Source organism: Lissotriton vulgaris, chromosome 5 (assembly GCF_964263255.1).
Source record: "Lissotriton vulgaris chromosome 5, aLisVul1.2, whole genome shotgun sequence".
Lineage (NCBI taxonomy): Eukaryota > Metazoa > Chordata > Amphibia > Caudata > Salamandridae > Lissotriton > Lissotriton vulgaris.
The window spans coordinates 276,213,793-276,235,776 of NC_141693.1; the positions used below are offsets into that span (position 1 = coordinate 276,213,793).

General features: G+C 45.7%; 1 protein-coding gene across 3 annotated transcripts in view; it reads left to right on the forward strand.

Annotated features, from left to right (window-relative positions):
* Window positions 1–429: 429 nt before the first annotated feature.
* ENO1 (enolase 1) overlaps window positions 430–21,984 on the forward strand; it is a 54,728-nt gene continuing 33,173 nt past the window's right edge. The window contains exons 1-7 of one of the 3 annotated variants that reach the window (XM_086921404.1): window positions 430–649; window positions 5,027–5,120; window positions 8,460–8,555; window positions 9,521–9,579; window positions 13,307–13,376; window positions 19,497–19,630; window positions 20,659–20,881. In XM_086921404.1, the coding sequence (XP_086777530.1) occupies window positions 5,036–5,120; window positions 8,460–8,555; window positions 9,521–9,579; window positions 13,307–13,376; window positions 19,497–19,630; window positions 20,659–20,881 (667 nt within the window). In that variant the 5' untranslated portion in view covers window positions 430–649; window positions 5,027–5,035. Of the gene's footprint in view, window positions 650–5,026; window positions 5,121–8,459; window positions 8,556–9,189; window positions 9,249–9,520; window positions 9,580–13,306; window positions 13,377–19,496; window positions 19,631–20,658; window positions 20,882–21,984 lie in introns of all 3 variants that reach the window. The other 2 variants (XM_086921405.1, XM_086921403.1) reach the window with 2 other exon arrangements.

A 21,984-nucleotide genomic window follows, 5' to 3' on the forward strand; every position in this document is an offset into this window, starting at 1 on the left:
GGTGTTTCCTCACGTTCCTACGTTCCTCCTATGACGACATTACCACCACGCCCTGGTGAGTGCTGCCCAGCACGTACAACAGCGGCAACAGTATATCCTAGCTGCGCATGTCCGTCCCCGGGGCTGTCAAGGTTTCCGGAAAGAGCCCATCTTAAAGCCAGGCATTTTTCTCTGCGATTTCGAGGCTCTGTCCCAGAAGAAGCGACATTTCATCTGACTGCGATTGGTCACTGCTGAACGCTGGGGACAGCCCACACTCCTCCTCTCAGCCCCATCACGAGGGGAGCGTGTAAGCAGAACTCCTCATCCAATGATAGGGGATCTGTGGGCTGTCCTAGTTCTACTTCGTGCGTGCAGATAGGCGGCGGAGCCAGTCTATCAATTCTGCCCTGGCTAGGTGATAAATAGCGGCGCCAGCGCTAGCTTCTTCCCCACTGAATCTACAGCCAGAGCCTCCTAGACATCCTCAGCAGCAGCTTGAAGCCCAGCCAACTGCCACAGGCGCTAGGTGAGCACTAGCAGGCAGTTCTCGCTCTCAAATAAGCACACGGGATTGTCAAACGCCTAGAGACGATTCTCAGTGATCGACGACCTGAAGATAGTAGGTGGGCTGAGCAAATCTGCTCCGCCCCTTACTGGGTGGTACGTGGTAAGGGCACTGACACTTGTAGGTACACATCTTGTTTGGCCGTATTGGTGGTACCGTACAGGAAAATTATCTAGTTGAGGCTGGAGACATGGAACCTGCAAGGGTAGGGATCGAGACCTACGAGGCGATTGGGGGAGGGGGGGCGGATTTTGGAGACCCATCTGTCTGGAGATGGGGGATACTAGGCAAGGTTGCGTTTTGCGGGCTATAAGCAGGGGCGCGTGAATTTAGGTGCGAGCAAGAGCGACTTGGTGGCATCGTGCCTGCTTAATTAGGGGTGTTCATGGGACTGTCGTGCCCACTGTGGTTCTAAAGTGGCATGGGATTGACCTCACGTGAAGGGTTGGGCTGGACAAGCCTTGGGCAAAAGCGGAGGAACGCGACAGGTGGCCCCCAAAATGACCCTGATGAGGATGTAGTGGACTTCTCTGCGGGTTACTCGGGGAGGGGGGCACTGCTGTCAATCTGAAGCCCATTAACACTTGAGGAGTGAGGGGCTGTACACGCCTTCCTCACATTAGCAGGCACTGAGGATTCCTGATAGGAATCGACGGCGACACGAAACCTGACAGGCGCTTGGGAATGAGGCGTGAATGTAAGAGGATGTCTCAAACTTCAGGAAAATATATTGGTCCAATGACCTTGTACGGTGTTCGACACAGTACGAACCGAGGTAACGAAAAGAGACTGTGACGAACGATTCCGTCCTACCAAATGTGGCAAACATTTGCATTTTGATAAATGACCCTGGCATTTTACGCTTGAGGTGAACTGCCTCCTCAGCGAAGATCCCAGTATTCTATGTTTGAGGTGATCGGCGCGATGTGCAATAGCCTGTCAGTCTAGGTCTGAGGTGGTTTCCCCTGTGCGGAGAGCCTGTGGCATTCAGTGTTCGAGGTAACCTGCGGCAATGTTGTAGGTGACATGGACCCGATCCAACGAGGAGATGATAGCTTCCCTTAAAACAATCCCAGTGGACACTGCAGTTTACGTGGAGAAGGGACTGGCTGATATTAGGTGGGCCTGAATTGAGCATATTTTTGGGAGGTGTCGTTAGTTGAGCTTGACGGGCCCGAAGCCGGGTTGTCAATGGTCGTACCTTCCACAGACCATTATTAAAGAGTCGGAATCGAGCGTTTATCCACCGAGGCTCAGGAACAATCCCCGTTAGCTTAAAAGCTATGGAGGGGATATCCCTATCTCCAGGAAACAGCTGGTGTCTGCGGGCCCTCTCGGACTCCCTGTCGCTGGAGTGCCCTCCCTCGCCCTGCATTGCAGGGTTTGGGTTTCTAGCTGTGCAGGGACCGCCGAGGACGGCTGCTTAAATTAGTCCCAAGGAAGCAGCAGTGCTTCCCACAAATGGGCAATACAGCCGTCAGAGCCGGCCACTTGAGTCTGCAGCAGGCAGCTTGTTCCCTGGGCGGGCTTTGGTGCTCCAATCGGGCTGTCTCAGCTAGAAAGTCCTGCTCGAAAGAGCAAGGTCCGAAGTACAGCTGTAGTGAACTCCGGTGCTTGGTGACCTGCTTGCAAAGCCCCTAGTGCAAACCTGTTACCGCCTCTATGCGCTGTAGGGTGGGGTAATGGGAGGGAAAGTAGTCAAAGTACTTGTTTGTATGTTAATCGATAATGTATACACAGGCAGTAATATGGATGTGCAATGTCGGCTAGTTCTTATGTTATATCTACATCAATTGAAATGGCCGCTTTTTATGAAAATATAACAGAATGAACCCTTTCTGAGGAGGTTGGGAGAACCCTGGCTCACATGGTAACTTATCGCTACTAATGATGTTAATTATGTGCATTGCTTAATACACGCACCTGATGCAGAACTGTGGCATTCAGTCCCAGTGCTTCTGATTGTTGAATGGGGGGCTTTTCTGTGAAAGGGTCTTTGAAGCATTGGTTCCTGTATGTAGACTCTTCGTTACCCTTTTTTGTGGTATTCTTGAGTAGTTTTGCGTCACGGAGGAGGTTAGTCAAGTCTTATTCACTATTCCAGGAAACTGAGTCACCGTTACAAACCGAGCGAGTCCCAGATGGCTGGTGGGGAGGGGGCAGGCTGGTGAAACTGCAATGCAGATGGAGATGTCCTTGAAATGAATCGATCCTGCTTCAAAAATCAGCCTGCCCAAGGGGCGTATGCCCTATTGAGGGCACCCGCTTGTCTGTGTACTGGGTATTTTATTTATCCAACTAACCAGTAAATGGCGACTGTAGAACCAGAAGAAACTGGCTGAGAACAGGAAGATGAATATTTGTGGCACTATTATTGGTTCACGTATATTGGTTTAGAGTAACCTTTGACACGAGAAACAATACAAGCTGGAAATGCTTGACGCGGCTTACTGTCTTACACCGATATAGGATGGCTCACAGACGCTTGAAAAGGGGCAATCTTGAAGCACACTTTAGACCCGCTTATGAATGTGGTTCCTAGGTGTCGGTATAGAAGATGTAAAGGGGCCCTTCTGTGATGCAGTCTTCAGATTTTACTGATGTTGGCAGCCTTTCCCTCTTGGTCATTCGTTTCGAGGGCTGCTCTGAGCCTGCCCTTTTTCGGACTGGGCTGTGGTTGTTTATGCTGTGATCAGCATTGGACAGTGCCGAGGCATGTGATGTACTTGGGCCTCGAGTGGAAGAGGATGGTCGGGGGTCATAGCAGATTTCACAATCGCCCTTTGCTCCGATAATATGCTTTGACAGAGGACTTCCGTATTCTGAGAAGGCCTGGTCGCGTTTATAAGGCACTGAGCATTGCTTGGTGCAAACCCGAGTGTGTGCGATATGATGTCACTGATGGAGAGGTACTCATGTGAAACGGTTAGTTGCCTGCCTGCCCTCTTGAGTCACTCTTCCGGTATGCTGTTGCCGATTTCTGCTGTAACTTGCAGAGGAGTAAAGAAACCCTCGAGGGTTAAAAACCATGAAGCGAAAATAGGAGTGGTTTTAGCGTTGCCTGGAAACAGCAGCTCCGTACAGTGCGTGTTTCATCAGCGCGGAAGGAAGCACGGCTGGGTAGGTCATTCACCAAGGACATGGCGAGCAGCGATCTCACAGGGCCTGCTAGGAAGCGATCATGGCCTTCTGCTACACCCAGAGCACAGCCACTCCTGCTGCACGCCTCTGCCAGCCGGAACCCACACATAGCGCCGGGGGGGGGGGGGGGGGGGGTTGGGTCGATTTAGCGTTTTGTGCACAAGGGCACTCCGCGGATTTATAGGAACGCAACTTTTTCCAGTGTATTGAAAGGTATCTTGAGCGATAGTGACTGCACAGAGCATTGCATATCTGTCATGAAGTTAACAATTTGGCTGTCTCGAACCTTGCATTTTGTGGCCTGATGCTGAGCGTTAAGGTGACGGCCCCCCACTGTGAATCACAATCCTACATGTAAACGATGCTAAATAAGTCACCATGGTATGAATACCGTCTCCTCCTAACGATAATTCTAGTGCATAAGATGTAACTGAATAAAGTTTGTTTACAAAAAAATGATACATATATTGGCTCTGTCCCTCGCCTACATTAATTTTATTGGTCAGTGCAATTATTTACAAAACTGACAAGCTGTAAAATATAGGTTGTATTTATCTTCAGCTGTTGCGTGCGAATCCCACAACTACCACTCAAATTAAAAATAATTCCAGCATTGGCCGCATTGACAGCAGGGGCCAGCGAGGGCATGCTCGCATAACTGAGAAAACAGGTGCATGCAGCAGAACTGGAATGTGTTGTGTTGGGTCTTATATGGTGTGCAGCATAACTGGGCTACTAACGGGAACCTACATTCTCACTAGATTATAACTGCCGTGGCAATTTCACTCTTTCCTGTGATTGGATTTGACTGGGCTCTGTTGCCTTTCTCTGGTTGCCAGTTATCTTCCAGTAACCTAGTAGATGCTGGGTAAAGACATAAACGCATCAGCAATTTTGAGATTTGATGACGTTTTTTTTGTAAGGAATGATTTGTCAAATTATTTCAGGTGCAGATGGAAGGTTTTGGACACCATTGAATGAGTGATATAAAAACTGTCTATGGCGGTCAGAATATGTTGTGAATTACTAAATTCGGCGAGGAGCACAGAATTGAATAAACACGGTCCAAGAAACCTCTCAGTTGTAGTCACATTTTTAACTCAGTTTTGCATTGTGAGCTAGAAACAATGAATCTGTAATACATTTAATTTTGATGCTTTTACACGCTTACTGCGCAATTAATGTCTTAATTGTGGTGATGGGTGCCATAAATAAAAAAATTGATACATGCTGGGTAACCATGGCCAACTGAAGGCCAAGGCTTCAAACTCGCTTGCAGTGTAATGATGCTGAGCAAAGTTATGTTGGAAATAAACTTGCACTTTTTTCTTTTGACAGTAATTCAACATGTCGATCCTCAAAGTACATGCCCGTCAAATCTATGACTCCCGTGGTAATCCCACGGTAGAGGTTGACCTGAGCACTGCTAAAGGTGAGTCTCGAGCGTGCTCCTCTTGGTGGTCTGCCATCAGAAGTGAAAATGTCTTAGTAGGGGAGTGGGGGGGGGGGGAGGAGGGTCGGAGGAAGTTGAAGGAGAATTGCTTTGGTATTTTTTTAAGCAAGCTTTTAGTTTGTACACTTGCCATTCACTGTCAGTTTTCCAGATTAACATATTCATTGCATTTCTTGCAACTGTTCATTATCAGAAGATAATCTCCACCTCACCCGTGAGGGGTATAGTTATAGCTTAATAATTCTACTTGGCAGATCATGCCTTTCCCAACTCACAACATGCCCATCTCTACCCATTTACACAATATTTCACCCGAATACAGCTGGGCTTTAAGCACTTCTCTTCAGTGTTGTGGGAAAACTTAAATCGTGGCTCAGTTTGCCAAACACCAGTATTTCAGGAACTGTTTGTATACAACCATGATTGTCAGATATCCAAAATGTAACATGTTTGACAAGTGACAACGCACTCACAGGGCCTCTGACATCTCAGGGTTTGCACCCTTTCCCCAGCCCTCCAACATCCCGTGCTTTTCTGCTTCACTTCATACCTTGTGTCCCTTCATACACTGCTTTGAGTCCTGTCTGGACTCTCCTCAAGTGTTTTTGTAGATTAATACGGCACCTAAAAATAGTAGCCCTCCCTTAGACCACTGTTCCTTTTAAATATTCATACCACCCCAGGTCATACTACGGGGGTACTTTTGTTGTTTACATCTACCCCCACCCTCAACAGTGCACCCACACACACCCCAACACATTGGGGGCCCGCAATGGACCCCCCCAGAGACATATTCTTCATGCCTTTCCATGGTGGTCCCACCGCCACGGAAAGGCTGGCTACCGCTGGCATCATAATCGTGCCGTCGGTGCTTGGCCCTGATCTGCCACAATTGTAGCGGTCCAGCTCTGCACGCCAGGCAAGCGGGCGGAAAATCACACCTCTGCGGTCACGACCGGAATGCTAATCGGACCGGCGGTTTTCATTGTTTCGATTGCGGGTGGATGTCCACTGGCCATCCGCCCGCCATCCTTATAGACCCCATAGTCTGGAATATGTCCTGCTCTTCCCTTGCCAAGTGTTCTTTACAACTCTGTCCTTGGAAGCATGCTGGATCGGGAAGGCATTGAGAATTAACACACCCTTGCTTCTGGAAGTGGCATCCAGATATGTGAGCGACTGCTCTTAATGCAGAACTCTAGGAGACGTAAAATAGCTCTCCTTCCTGTGTCCATGTTGAAACGCTAAATTATTCACCTAGAAGTCCAGTGACTGCTCGCACATATGACCTGCACATGGTGACAAAGCCGCTAGACCTATAGTCTTGTGTGTGTGTGTGTGTATACACTGAGGACGGCATACTGCTGAAACTCGTTTATTTATTTGTGTGCCAATCAATTCTAAGGAGGATGATACGCCCACCAGTTCCAAAGATACAGAAAGCACGCTGTGGAGGAAAGCGCTTCTCATTTCTGGCGTCAAAACTCTGGAACAAACTTCCACTGCACATAAGAAGTATGCCCAGTAGACATACATTCCGCAAGGAAATTAAAACCTGGCTCTTCCCCTAAAGTCATCCGCACTTCTGCACAGTTGTGTCGTTCCTAACACAGCGCCAAGACGCCTCGGTAATAGCGCGCTTTACAAGTAAAATCAGTCAGTCAGTGAGTGCTGGTGACTTATTTTTTGGGCGGGGGGGGGGGGGGGGGGTGTCTCTCCCTGTGTTTCTCATATCGGTTTAAGGGGGCGGAAATGGGGGGTGGGGATGGAGAACAAGTGACTAAACTGTTAACCCAATGAAACCACACTCCAGAGGGACAGACTACCTTGATACCAGCAATGCTGCCGGGTAAACAGCATGTGCCACGCTGCACAAAACAATGTAATGCAACACTCACCCTTCATGTATCCCTTGCAACAGTTTTTTTTAATCCTGGTCTTGAACATGGCTTCCAGGTGCCTACTCAGCCCCAGTTGTATGCACCACTGGCTTTGAATACTGCTGGTAACATGAGCTGCATGTGTGCTGACTGCTAGAAGGAAAATGAGCTACGTAGTGAATTTCTTATTGGCCAAGTATATTACATTCCACGTTTAAGTGGGGTCTAGTGACGACCGGCGCAAATGTGCACGAGCTAATATCCTTGTTTGGTTGCTTGCAACTATCCAGTTTGCGACTGAATGGTTAGTAGCTGGAAGCCTTCGACCCTAGTTTGCTGTGCCAGCCATTTCATTGTCCTTGTTTTGTGGATTATCTTCAGCCCACTGAAAGCTTCTGCTGTGCTACAACTGTTGAAGGGCACACACATGGCTGGCAGCCAAGGCTTCCGATAGATTAGACGTGCCAGTATCCTGTTAGCGATGACTGAGATGTGCTCCCCCTCTGCTCATTCTTCAGATGCTTGTCGATCACAGCTGATGAGGTCTGGCATCGCCATTGTTTGTGTGCAGCCCAGTGTGCCATGTCCGAGCGACACAAAGGTTGCCTACAGTGGAAATTGGCCCTGAGGCTGGAAAACATTGATGTTGCCTAATGAGGCCTCTGAACATGCTTATATTGTGGTCACTGTCGGGGCGCAGGAAGAGTGCAACCATGTGGAAGAACACTGGCACAGAACTACTGCACACAGGGCATGGCTAATTGGTGATCTAATGAGCAATTTCTGTCTGCAATAGCACTTTTAGGGTGCCACGAAGCATGTTATTGTTGTATGTTCAAGCATTGGGCTGAAATGGGCTCACCAAAGGCATTGGGCGGGCTTCACTGGGATCCACAGCAGTGTTCCTTTAGGAATCCTTCCTTGATGCCCTGGCTACCAGCTAAACATAGGGCGTAAGAGGACCTCATTTGACTCAAAGTCGTGGAGAAACCTGTGTAAAGATTGTAGAAGCGGACTTGTTCATGCTTTAGAAAATATTTTTTAGTGCTCCAGCATATTGTACCACAGCGCTGTGCCAAACCTTTGGCGTTATGGCCGCCCCACCCACATGTGTGCCTGAGTGAAATACCCACCCTCAAAATACACTTGAACTAATTATACCTCAGTCATCTTGTGATAACTTGTCAATCCTCTAGGATATGAAGTCATAAGATACTATTTGGAGTGGGCGAACAGCAGTCCTTTCCATGCTTGCCCGAGGGATTCTGTCCACCAGCCATCATGTCCACATGTTCTCCTGAGCGAGACGTTCCCTGCGTACTCCATGTGTTGTAACTATGCCCCAGGATGCAGTCCTTTTTGTCCTTCTTGATAATTCCTGTTCAGTCCAAGCTGGTGGTTTTCTGTGGTGCTAAAATATGGATTTGTCATGTTACAGGCATGTTTCGAGCTGCTGTTCCCAGCGGGGCCTCCACCGGAATCTATGAAGCACTGGAACTGCGTGATAATGACAAGACTACCCACATGGGGAAAGGTAATACGTCCTTATTGTGGTCCTATACCATGAGCAGCAGCTCTTGTGGTTTAATACATACTTTGCCATGACTACAGATATACACACATCGGATCGTACTTTGTCCTGATAAATACATCTAATCTGAAGTGGGTTCCTTAGTGTTTCATTGACACCCTCCCCTATTTGTGCAGGCTTTCATAATGAATGCCGGTTATGCTGGTGACTTGCATTTGTGCTGAAATGGGTTTGTGCCAGAACCTTTACCACGTGTTTTCACCAGTCACTAGGATACTGGATAGCCAAATAGAACACGGTCCTTGTGTTCAGCAGTCACTCTAATACCCCAATTCGCAAACATTGGCTTTGCTATGAACACTTCTCACCCCTGTGCAGAGCTGTATAATTTGAGTTTAGTACAGGGCTTCAAGACCAGCACAGAAGGCTAAAAGGCACACATTTAAGTAAATCAGTCTGTCTACTTTCAATTCTGTCTCCAACATTCGGTCTCTCGTCACACCAGCCCTAAACTTGGGCCATTTTCCTTCTTGGGGGATCACTCATTATTTATTGGCTGCCTTCTGTTCATTGCTTTTTACTCCTGTTAGCTTTTCTGCCTCTTTCCTGTATTTCTCACACATTTTACTTCTGTCAGGTGTCTCCAGAGCAGTGAAATATGTTAACGAGTTCTTGGGACCGGCTTTGTGCACTCAGGTAACAATATGTGCATTTGCCTGTACAGGTTCTGTTCTGTCATTGCATGGGTTTTACATACTAACCTCCCCAGGCAGGCATTCCTAGACAGAGCACATCCCCAGGTCTCCTAGTTAATCTCATGCACATTGTGTGATGCCACTGTGACCAAGCATCTCCCACAGTGGCGCGTGTTCTTGGTGCATATTTCGAAATGGGTAGACATCTAGCAATGCCTGCTATGCCTGTGAGTGCAGAGTTGTTTGAGTGACTGATCTGCTTGTTCTCTCTAGGTGTCTTACAAGCGGTTGATCACATCAATAATACCATTGCACCTGCTCTGGTTAATAAGGTAGGAGCTTTTGTCTTGCTAACACATAAAACCATGTATGTCCCTTCACAGTGTGTTTATAACTCCTAACGTTTCAAATTGAGTGTTGAAAAACGATTTCCACGAGTCTTTAAACAAAAAAAATGCACCTAGTATGCCTTCCTGATACAAACTAGTTTCCCTGTCCTTTCTGTTAGTTTCCTACTCTTAACTCCTGTTCACCATCCCTAGTTTCCTGCTGCTGCACCTTCCAGGGTGGTCGACTGTGATAGGAGTCAGGACCTTGTAAAAGATTCTCAAATCATGCTGTCACTTTAAGGCTTTTGCAGCCATCCATGCAGAAGTGTCCTTCAGTTTGCTTAGGTTTTGCCAATTACCAGCCTCTTTGGAAGTCCTCCTGGTACGACAGATTCAGCTTTTTCAGGGCATCCATCCTTTGGGTAGTGGACCATCTTATCCTTCCAAGGTCTTGAGGGATAACATTCATATGTCAATGTCGGTCCTTAAACTATTCTTAATTGACGGGGAGACAGAACTTCTTCTAAAATAAAAAAGTACAATGTGGAGAGGAATCCATTTGTCCCCGACCTAAGAGGCTGAAGGTGGACCGAATTAAGCACTCTAGTGTATGAGACAATTAATAAGAACTTTCGTATCCTGCAAAACTGTCATATTGAGTCTATTTTTACAGGTCTCTTGAGGTTGGCTCTTTATCCAATGTATGTTTTGTACTTTGAATGGAGGCTTCAGTTATGGATCATTCCTTGGCCAGACTCCGTTCTGAACTATTAGGGATTCTTTTGATAACCACTGTAAAACTATTAAAACGTCAAAGAAACCCATTGGTTATGGGGCACCTTCAAGTACAGCCTGCCGAATGTTTCGGTAGCCCTTAAAAAGGGAAAGTATCCTGCTCTTCTCATATTTTCATTCTTGGAAAAGACTCACATGTTTGGGATAGGTGGGGTAAGAACACATCAGAATTTCTGCCATGCGCTTGGAAGAAGTTAATATCCAAGATAATTATACACCCTTGGTAGGATGAAGGTCGTTGTACTTTTAGAACCAACTAATTCTTACTGTTGGGCACTCTGCATCAATTAGAATTATGCTTTAAACCCCCAATAACTCCCTCCTGCATGGCTTCCAAAATTTCTGGGGGACATAATCTTCGGAGTAAAGCTGAGCTACCTTTACAAAGACCTGAAATGTTACTCTTCTTACTTTGGCAAGAAAGATACAAAAGAAGGCAGATATCACTCCTTTCAACTGGTATCCTTTCCCTATAGTGGTGGGTTACTACATGGCTACTCTAACTCTCGTTCCAGTCTGAGGCCAAGCAAATCAGGACTTGATGGAACCTATAGATTTGAAAGATGACTACTTTCATATCCCAGTTCAGTAGAGGTCATTGTTTTTGATATCGGCAATTATGAATCAATACTAGAAGTAGATGTATGCTCTTAAGTCTGAGCTTCCCTTCTTTGAGTTTCATAAATATTCTGGCAATAGTGGCGGCCCATTTTCATCTTCGTGTTCCTTTGAACCTTCACCTGGACAAATGGCTTGTAGGTAACTATTCTACTGGTGTGTAACTAATGGAGATCTGTGTTTATCCATCGCTCTGAGCTCTCGCTTGTTCCATCACTGCACTGTGACTTCAGTTTATAGCACCAGTGATGGACTTTGGAGTAGGTAGAACATTTCGAACAGGGAAGAGGATAATGTTGTAAAAGGCAGTGCAACGTGATTCGCAATGATTTGCTGTGGTGGTTTCAGAGCCTATAGGGTCTAATGGTCTCTTGCAACCATGGTTTCCCATTGCTGGCCTTTTTAAGGCAAGTTTGGCAGCACCATGCTTAGCCCGAAGTCCTCGCTCTTCTCCTGGGCAAAGTTGTTCTAGTCCTTATCTACATTGCTCCTGCAAATCTTTATGTATGCCAGCAGTGGGAGGCAGTCCTTCTCTGCAGCCTACCAGTATGGACTGTACATTTAAAGGGTTGATGTCACTCACATTGATACCATCAAAGGGGGCTTAAAATTCGTTCAAAGTGAACGAGTTTTGTTTTTCAGATTTTTCCAGAACTATGAAAGCAAAGATTGAAAGTACTGGAATAAACATAAATTTACCTTTTCACCTCTTATCTTTCACTTCTCGTTCAGTTAGTTACCTGTAGCCTTCCATTATTGTGATTTACGTTACATATTCCTTCTCCAAACCCTACCCCAGTTTTCTGTCTGACTGTCCTCCATTTTTCGTGAAGTTGTAATTTTACCATCTAAAAGGTACCCAGTCATTATACAGCTTGTCAAATAGTTTGTCTGGTAGCCATGCTCTACACAAAACGATGCTTTTTGCTGCTTTTTCTCAGTACTGGCAAAACCAATGTCCAGTTTTAATGTGCTAAGCAGCTATAGCATGCATGCAGTGCGTGGAAAACGTGTGCTTGCTGTTCTTGCATGCGATAGCACAGTAAAGCCTGTCCTGTGCCCTTTGATTGTGTTCTGCTGTTGACCGCTTGAATGAAAGCTGCTTTACCGGACTTCCGCTGGTGATTTGTCATCTGAAGTAATGGCCCTGTCCTTTGGAGAACGATCTGCCAGGTCTCACTTTCACCACAATTGATTGGTTATTACGGTTAAAATCTTCTCAATCTGACGTGTTTATGCAAGAGTCATGCACTTGAACTGCATGAGACTGTACTTTACGCGTTCGTGTTGTAAATGGAATTTACCTCAATAGCTATTGAATTTATTTTAAATATGATTGAGTGTATTTGCTGTAATAGGTTGGTATGCACATAAATGTAACCCTAGATAGATTAAAAGTAACATTTAAAGTGCCTTTGTGTCTCATGGCCAAAGCTGAAACGCCTTAAAGTGGAATATGCATGCTGTGTAGTGGAGCGGACTATATGTATATTGAAGTCTGAAGCAGCTCTTCTTGATGTAATTTGCATGCCGTGCAGTAACTACAGATCTTTCTAGGATGAATCTTGTCTGGATACTTTTTAGAATGCCCATGCACTGCAGTGACTAACTTTTAATTTTGAGCTATCAACCTAGAAACTTTAGTGCATTAAAATGTATCAAACTATCCAATTTAAGGGAATTTGTGGCTCAATTGGTAAACTCAGAAGCCTGTGTCTCTTGGAACTGTATGAGAGAACCTGCAGCCTTGAGTTGAAAATATGTAGTGTCTGCAGTAGTCTGAAAAAGGGCCGCACTACTGAATAGACTCCAAGAAGAGAATATGAATTAAGAACAACAAAGGGGTTGGGTCGGAATTTTTGAAGATCAGCTCATAGGCAAAGTAATATGTATTTGGTTAAAACAAAATCCAGCTTGTTGGAATCTAAAATTGCGAGTATTTCACAAATAATTGTGAGCTTTTAATTCCAACCTCTTATATAATGTAGTGTTAGACCAGGGTTGTCAAAAGTCCAAGCTCCACCTAAGTCTCACCAGTGGAAGTAGAGGAATAACTGAGCCGGGCTCCATTCTACTACAGCACTTCTTACGGATTCTTTGGAGGTACCGTGAAGCTCTTGCCATCTCTTAGCCTATACAGTGTGCTGGGCCAGTGAATAAATTGCATTGTTTTCAGAGAGATGTAATGTTTTTGATTTCCTACAACGTAGAAACTGTGTACAATTATGCAGCTAATATTCAGTGCCAGTAGCTGGTGGGTTGGGGACAGTAAATATGGTTTTGTAGGTGTTTTAACATCAGTGTTTCTTCTATGCAGAGTTTGAGTGTCTTGGAACAGGAAAAGATAGACAAGCTGATGTTGGACATGGATGGCACTGAAAATAAATGTAAGTATGTAAGGCAATTAGTTCTGTTGAACACACGATTTTTGAAAATTTTACAATCATTTGAGGCAGTAGGAAACTAAAATATCCTGAATTTCACCCCCTATGACAGTGTAGTTAAAGTTCAGCCCCACTTTCCTTTGAAAAGGCATATCTTCATTTGCCTTTAATTTCTAGACTGATCTGTTCAAATTTGGCAGTTGCTTGCCGTGGTCAGCTATAGTCTGGCATGCCAATTCTTGTGCATGTCCCTGCAGAAGATACGTTAAGGGGAGAAGTTTTAGGGAAAAAGTGATCCTATTTTATTTATCTTCCTTAAACTAAAAATTAGCTCGTTTCTACTGCTAAAAAAGCCATACGGAGTTAACCCAAACTTGGGGCAAAAGTAGAGCTTTACTCCAAGCTTGCTTTTGTTGGTTTTGTTTAAATCCCAGCCGTTTTTTAGATGCAAGTGTAAAAAAATTGATGTGTGGGTTTCAGATGGTTAACACTTTCATATACCTCTGCCGTTTAAAACCCTGAATCCTGTACAACACAATGTGAGGGGCTCTGTTCAGATTTGCAGATTTTGACCGGTGGAAAAAAAATTCCCAGTGGGCACCATGGAATGTGTTTAACCCAAGCGAGTCCTGGGGGAGAGTTCGAAGTATGGAAAACTGGAGTTGCACACCATGAAAATAATGCAGAAAATGGCACGAGTTAGAATGTGATTGTCTGCAATAACATTTTTTTTAGTGTATGTATCAGCCATTTAAAAAAAAATCCAGAATTTTGATTTGTGAATTTTACAAAGGGTTAATACGAGAAAGATGTGAGGCAGAGGGAAAGAGAAAGGAAAAAGTGGCCAACTGGGAAATCCAAAGACCATGTGCAGCTGGGGTGGGCAAGTCTCTGCCTGCTGGGTGAAGGACCTGGGTTTAGGTCAGGACATGTGACCAGTTGCCGTTATTGCACTGCACAGGAGGTGTTGCCAGCCGCAAGGGCTTGGGCACTGGTTCCAGTTACATGGCCAGGTCCTACAGTCTATTCCTACTACACACAGCATAAGCATGTGCAGTGGGGGTTGAGGAAAAAGTGAATAGCAAAAAAATGCTAAAAAACCCCTTGCATATGGAATAGAGGTAATCTACCAAGAGTTTAAACGTGGTGAAGGACGCAAGTTATGGCATGCAACGTGTGCATTACTTGCAAGTGACGGATTTTTTTGCGTCTTATGCATTTAGATATACCAGAGTAACATGCATGTATTTTAGTGGAAGTTCTATGCGGTTGGGCTCATTTGGTTAATGGGCAGAAGCACTTCAATAACTTGAAGCATTTGTTTCAGGATTAGACTGTTAATATTGAAAGTCTGTCGGAAAGGACATCTCCTCCTACGTGGCTTCCGTTCTTTGACACAGGTGGTGCCTTGCACTTTAGGAATCACTTAATATATCCGAGGGTCTGGAATTACTTGCTTTAAATTTTAAAAACATTATGTGGATGTAGGATATTCCCAGTCATGGTTTGAAAACCATACTTTTATTTGCCTAAAGAGCATGTTTAGGAGTGAAGGAAGGTTAAAGATGGCGTTAGTTCCAAGAAAAAAAAAACTGTCTGGTTGGGAAAAATGCTTGCGGTTGAGCAGGTGGGTGTTTTTAGGTCTCGCCTTTACCATTCCGCAGGAATGGGAAATGGGGAGAATTCAAGTCGGCTATTTTCTCTTCAAACCAAAGGGCTTTCAGCCGCGGTTTTCTTGCAGTTCACGTGAATCACGTAATCAAACATGCACGAGCATTCACGTCCAGGGCTTCTCCTCCCCTAGCAGCACTCCTCCCACACCAGCAACTCACCCCTCCCACACCAGCACCTCCCCTCTCTCTCCACGCAATCACAGCCTACCCCTCCCACACCAGCACCTCCCCCCTCCCACACCAGCACCTCCCCTCTCTCTCCACGCAATCACAGCCTCCCCCTCCCACACCAGCACCTCCCCCCTCCCACACCAGCACCTCCCCTCTCTCTCCACGCAATCACAGCCTCCCCCTCCCACACCAGCACCTCCCCCCTCCCACACAAGCCTTGCCGCACTGCCGAGCCTGTCCCAACAACACAACCCAGCTCCGTCACATGGCTTCTGCTTTGCTCACTTTCGCTCTCCTCAACCCTTCCACTCTTGTTTTCACCTCTAGTCTCCCACCTCTGTCCACATTTTCCCTGCTGTTTCTTCATGCTCGTCTTAATCTTCCTCCAAAAACAAGCACCCTGCATTCGGAACGGCCCCTTTAAATGCATTTCTCCTCCTCCTCGCTATCGACCGACCATATTTTTTTTAACCCAAAAGCAAAAGACCCGGAGTGCTCACCCCCCTCCCCCACCACCTTGTTGTAAATACTGGTGGAGCCGCTCACAATATGGCTGACTCTCTGACTGTTCCCTAGCTACTCGCCCTCCCTCTTCTTCCGCACCCCCCTACTCCTCCGTCGGACCCCTGCGGAGTTTGTTTTTATTTTTTTATTTCCATCTGAGCTCACTTGAAACTGTGAAATAAACTTGGCAGCGTCGGGCCTTTTGTGTGCATGGCGGAATCTCAAGGGTAAGGAGCTTCCAGTTACCGCGTCGCTGCATACAGGGTGTGTGCGTGTTAGCCCGGCCTCGGCAAGGAATCCTTCGCTGCTTTTTCGACGAGCCCGAAGGCGCCACTGGATTGTCGGGCCTGTTACTGCATAATGTTCCCCTGTGCCTGGAAGGGAGGGGGCGATGCACCAAAACAGTGTCAAACATGCATTGCTTCAGTCGCAGTTTCATTAGGATTTGCTGGATCCTTGTTTATCTGCTAAGACGAACAGGGGGGCACCTGATGGACTCAACATATATGGGGATTGATAAGGTACAATGTTTTAGGTGTTATTTAGTCCGATTCCTTTATTTTATGAGCGCACATTGTGTTGTTAGTTTGGGAACTAGTTAGGACATGCATGTAAGTGAGCTGCATTACAGACCTGCTTTTATTTATGTATTGACTTACCTTATTTTAATGGCGAGAAGTGCCTATAACAAGTTAAAGATTGCTATTTTTTTGCCCTGGAAATCAATTTCACAGTGAATAGGTATTTGCCATGCATTTATGCTGTGGAGGATGGAGATTCATTTGGCAAAACTAATATTTGACTGGCCTGTGCTTCCCCAGCCTTTTAGTGGTCGTCTGACAAATCTTTTTCTGTTAAGGCCCAGATCGACTTGTTTATTTTTGGGGCGAAATCTCCAATTGTCATCTCCCTTTCTTCACCTTCCATTTCTTTCCGTCTTAGCCTCCTCTTCCTCTCTTTTCCCTGTACCCGTCCTGGTGGTACACGTGCCCTTTCGTGCAAAGCATGCAGCACTGGTGAATACTTTCACGCATAGCAACGCACTCCCCCGTCTACCCTCTCCTCAGCTCACCTCTACATCCCGCTCGAGATAGGCCCCTAGGGTACAGCGGCTCGTGCCCCTCCCCCGTGCACTTCTCCCCTCGCTCGCATTCCCGCCCCCCCCACCAGGCTCCCCTGCCCCCATCCGGCTTCCCTCCGGCAAACAAAATTCAATTACTTCGATTCCAGAAAGACCTTCAGAGCTCAACTCAAAGCGGATTTTTGGACCCTGAATGTCTGTCAATAAAATACCTCCGAATCATCCATGCATTTTTTTTATCCAATGTAACACCTGGCAGTTACCTTCCTTCTCGCTTGCGTGTTTTTTCAAACGAACAAGGGACATGAGTTGCTTTGTTACTTTATGTAGAGCTGCCACATGAACTAATAAAGAAACGTGACCCTTTCAAATCCTTTGTGACTTTTGAGAGATGCGGCACTTCGATTCCGAGGAATGGTAATTTTGGCTTTTTCCCTTCAATAAATATCTCTCTCTCTCTCTCTCTCTCTCATTCTCTCACTCTCTCTCATTCTCTCACTCTCCCCCCTCTCTCTCTCATATTTTAGAAGTTTCGTTCTTACTCTTGCGTGGCCACCTGGCTTTGCAAGATTTACAGCGTGTGACTACAATGAAGTGGCGCCTCTCTGGCGCCAGCAACTGCTGTTCACTTTAAACGGAAACAAGCCTTTTGAACAAACTTAGTAACTTTGCCTCCTTTGAAACAGAGCCTAAAGGTTATACTGTGAAAGCAACTGCTTTTCAGTTATATAAAAACAACCCTTGCAAACAATGTTTGGTAATTTGCCTCCTTTTATACAGCGCATACAGCGTCAGCAATTGAAAATAAAGCATCAGACAGCTAGCGGCATTACCTCTGGACAGCCATTCCCACTTGTTTCTTTTTGGCTACTTTCTGAACGGGGAAATATATATATATTTGACCCAGGTACTAAAACAAATATATAGAGTTCTCTCTCTCCGTCCCCACACGTTTTCCATTGACGGTTGGCTGCTTCTCTTAAAGACTTGGGGGAGGGCAGACTGAAGTCGTTAAGCAAAGAAAACAAGCACTGGCGTTGCCAATAGGTTTCGCATTTGGAAAGTTGGAGCTATTGGTTTTGTAAATGACATTTTATATTTATATATTGTTGTTGACAATGCCAATAACGACAAAAATATAAAATGTCATTTACAAAACCAATAGCTCCCACTTTCCTACTGCGAGACCTATTGGCAACGCCAGTGCTTGTTTGTTTTTGATCTTGTGGTGGTTTTTTTTTGTATTTTTTTTTTTTTGTAGGGGTTGGTCTGTGAAGCTACCAAAAGTGATATTGGCACGAAGTCCTAAAACATGGGAGCCTGCAATCACAGTATAAAAAAAACCTCCCTAATTTCCTTATTACATTTAAGTTGTGATGTATTTAGTGACCTGTAATAAGAAAATGCAAAAAGTAAAATTGAAGGACAGATGAACAGAATGCAGAACAATGTCCTACATTCACCCCAGTACAGAAATCGGGGCCTAAATCCATCGTTTTTTTGCTCCCCATGCCATTCCAGTTTGAACCCAGCCATATTCAAATCAGTCTTGACCCTGCGCCCAATAGGAACAGTCCAGCCCGAACTGGCAGGCCAGGTCCTCTCTAAGCATCCTAGGTCCGTTTTCGGGGTTTCACCTCATCTGCCAGGATAGCTTGACTCCAGTGGTATGATTCCGTCCATCAATTGGGTCTCTTTTGCTTTCTCGCCCCAAGTGCACAGGGTATACCAAGACTTGGGTCCCGGGCTCACTGTGCCACTGGATTCAAGTTATCGTAGCTGATAAGGGGTGAAACCCCAAAACCGGGCATAGGAGGCTGGTTTCCGGACAGTTCGCGCTCAACTGTTCCGATGAGGCACAGGGTCAAGACTGATTTACATATAACCAGGTCTAAACTGGTGTGGCACGGTGAACAAAAGAATGATGGATTTAACCCAGATCTCTTGACTGGGGGTGAATGTTTTGATTTGTTCTGCATTCCGTCCAACAATTATCTTTTGCTGTAATAAGAAAATGACATGTCTTATTACAGCGGAGTTGTGACTCCATAAACCCTCCTGCCAGCAGCCAAAGTGAAACGCAGATCAGAGCTTCATTGTAGCTAAAATTTAAACAAGAACAGACTTTATTTTTATGATCCGTTATTCAAAAATGATCAGTCAGTCGGCACACTTATTTAAAAAAAATATATATATATTTAAGTAAATGCAGAAAATGCTCTTTGCATGTTACCACTGACCTTGAAGTTTCACGACCCTTATAAGGGAACTCTACCTTAGGCCTCATTCCTCGAATTGATAATGGAACAACTCATTAGCAAAAGATTCTTTAATTTCGGCCCTGAAGTACATACGAGTGAAAACCGCTTTTTAAAAACAATTTAGAACTAGAAAACAAAAGAATAGGTTTAAATTAGGTTATAGACTGGTAAACTGATGCTGCACCTTCTTATGTCCCACAGTCGGATCTTTTGTTTTTTAATGTAAACCGCAGCTCCAGTTGCCCAGTGACGCAGAATGACCCGTAAACCGGTCTAGGCTCAGATTCCTGGTGCAGCATCGCTTATTTCTGACTGGGTCTTTAGGACCTCCATGCCAAATTAAAACTGTTTTAGAGCAACTAAGTCTGAATTACAAGTAGTTGGAGGATCTAGTTTCCAGTTTGACCAGTCCTCTGTTTCTGTTTTCGTGCAGCAAAGTTTGGTGCCAATGCCATTTTGGGGGTGTCATTAGCAGTATGCAAAGCCGGAGCAGCTGAAAAGGGGGTGCCACTGTACCGTCACATTGCAGATCTTGCTGGAAACAAAGAGGTCATCCTGCCAGTTCCCGTAAGAATGTCTTTCTCAATTATTTTTTTTGAGGAGGGTGGGGGTCATACTACATGGCGATTGATAGCTGTGAAATCCTTTGATTAATGAGGTGATTGCTTAGGCAGCATTTCAAAGCTCGTAAGTTGGACAGATTGAGTGAATTTTACTTGTGTGGAACAAAATGTTTGTACTATTATCTTTGGCGACCTGGGGCTTTTAGCCAGGACTTCACCGATGGTGGCAGAGAGCTTAACTTGAAGCATCACTGCAGGAGGGCCAGGCTTGAAGGATCAACAGCAAGGGCATACTGTTGATGCAACCTCCAATGATGGTAAGGAGTAAACCCCCTGAAACCTAGTGACCAATGTAGATTGAGCGAGGGTGGATCCAGTGCACCAGGTGCATACCCAGAAATACAATTCAGACGGCGACATACTCTACAAAAAGATTCTAGTTCCTGCTGGATATGGGTGAGAGATCAGGGGACATCTTGTAAATGGGTGGAAAGGCTTATTAGTGATAGAAAACAGACTAGACTCTAAATATATCCCCTCTGTGTAGACCATCTGTTTCAGATGGTTTGGCTGTGTAACCTCATGACACGAGCAATACTAGTTACATGGGTTTCTGTCTTGCAAAGCTTGCAGCCTGCCCTATGACTTTACCAGGTGGACTGGAGTGAATTGTGGTGCTGGGCTTGTACATATCCTTCAGAATGCTACTGCCCAGTCCCTCCTTTCCGAGCCAAGATCTGTGCTTTTCTAACTTTTATGGGGCTGAACGGTGTTCTTGCCCAAGTGCTTCTGGAAGTTGTGGGGTAATGAATGGTGGTGTAGCAGGTAGTAAGGCAACAGAGCACCAGACCTAGCCTTTAGGTCGTGCTGGAACTTTTATTACACAATCTGGCCACCAGAGAGCCTGTACTTCTGGTGTGGTTAAAGTAGGTGGGCTGGGACGATCCACATGGCCAAACCAGGCGAAGTTGGTTTTAAGTTCACTTAAAAGCCCCAGATCGATGTATTCTGCAATTTTGTTTATCCTTCAAGGCATTCAACGTGATCAATGGCGGATCTCACGCAGGAAACAAGTTGGCCATGCAGGAGTTCATGATCCTGCCCGTGGGGGCGAGCAGCTTCAAGGAGGCCATGCGCATCGGAGCCGAGGTCTACCACAATCTGAAGAATGTGATCAAGGCCAAGTACGGGCAGGATGCCACCAATGTTGGAGATGAGGGCGGCTTTGCCCCCAACATCTTGGAAAATAAAGAAGGTAGGGTCCTGCCTTGCCGGTTGGTGGTGGCCTAAGCTTGTAGTAGTAGGGTAAATGTAAATAAAGACTAGTACTATTATAGAAGCCTCGGACTGGAGTATAGGAAGAGAGATGAAAGGGATATGGGTCGGGGAATGAGGGCCTAGCGTTAAAGGGTGGGAAGTTACTTAATTTCATACGAGTGTATTGGAAATGCGAGTGATTAAGTTTCCCTGCAGTGGCCATGAATCATTCCCTGTTGCCATCGAAGGCAGATTCAGACCTTTCAGAGGGGTTTTAATCCTTATATTTAGAATTAAACAAAGATGAGGTCAGCGGCTGACTGAAACAGTACTCCCATCCAGTTTCGAATGTCCTTTGCCTAGGGGAATTTTGTGGCATGTATATTGCGTTGCAGTCCTTGAGGCCCCCAAGAGTCTGCTATATTTTTGTTAAATGTAGAACAGCACACTGTGCAGAGGGTACATGTGTTTGTATTACAAGGGGGTTTCTCCATTCGTTCAGTGCCAGACTGGTTTTATTCCCCCCTTACCCCCACCCCAGGCATGCAGATGTCTGGAATAACGGTGTTAGTCAGACACGCAGAAGGAAAGTGACGCGTGCCCTTCCTGTTTTGGTGGCAACAAACCATAGAGGAAGTGCAGGTCTTTGGCGCATGGAGGGAGTTCACAGTTCAAGCTGACTCTCGTGCAGCTTCTGCACTAGTGCCTGTACAATTTCTAGTTCCTCTATATTCATTCAACAGGAGCTAAGCCTATTACTGTAAATGTAACGGAGTGCTGGGCTGTCATCTGTGTAGGAGCCGGGAGCAGACTCATCTATTTATATCTCCTAGTGACCGAAGCAATTCCCCAGCCGGTTAACACAGATACGAGGAGGCCCTTGGAGTATCTTGAGTGTCAGAAATAACTCCTTCACAAAGAAAGCAATGCATATTTGGCTGGACTCCTGTTACAGCTACATTGGTCAAGGCATGGGTGGATGTTCAGCAGGGTGGTGCCTGTAAAAGATCTGTAGCACTTGGACGGAGGGCTCAGCCTGGCATGTACCCACGCGTGGCCGCTAGTTTAAAACCTAATTCAAAACAATTTTAGGTGGGGCTA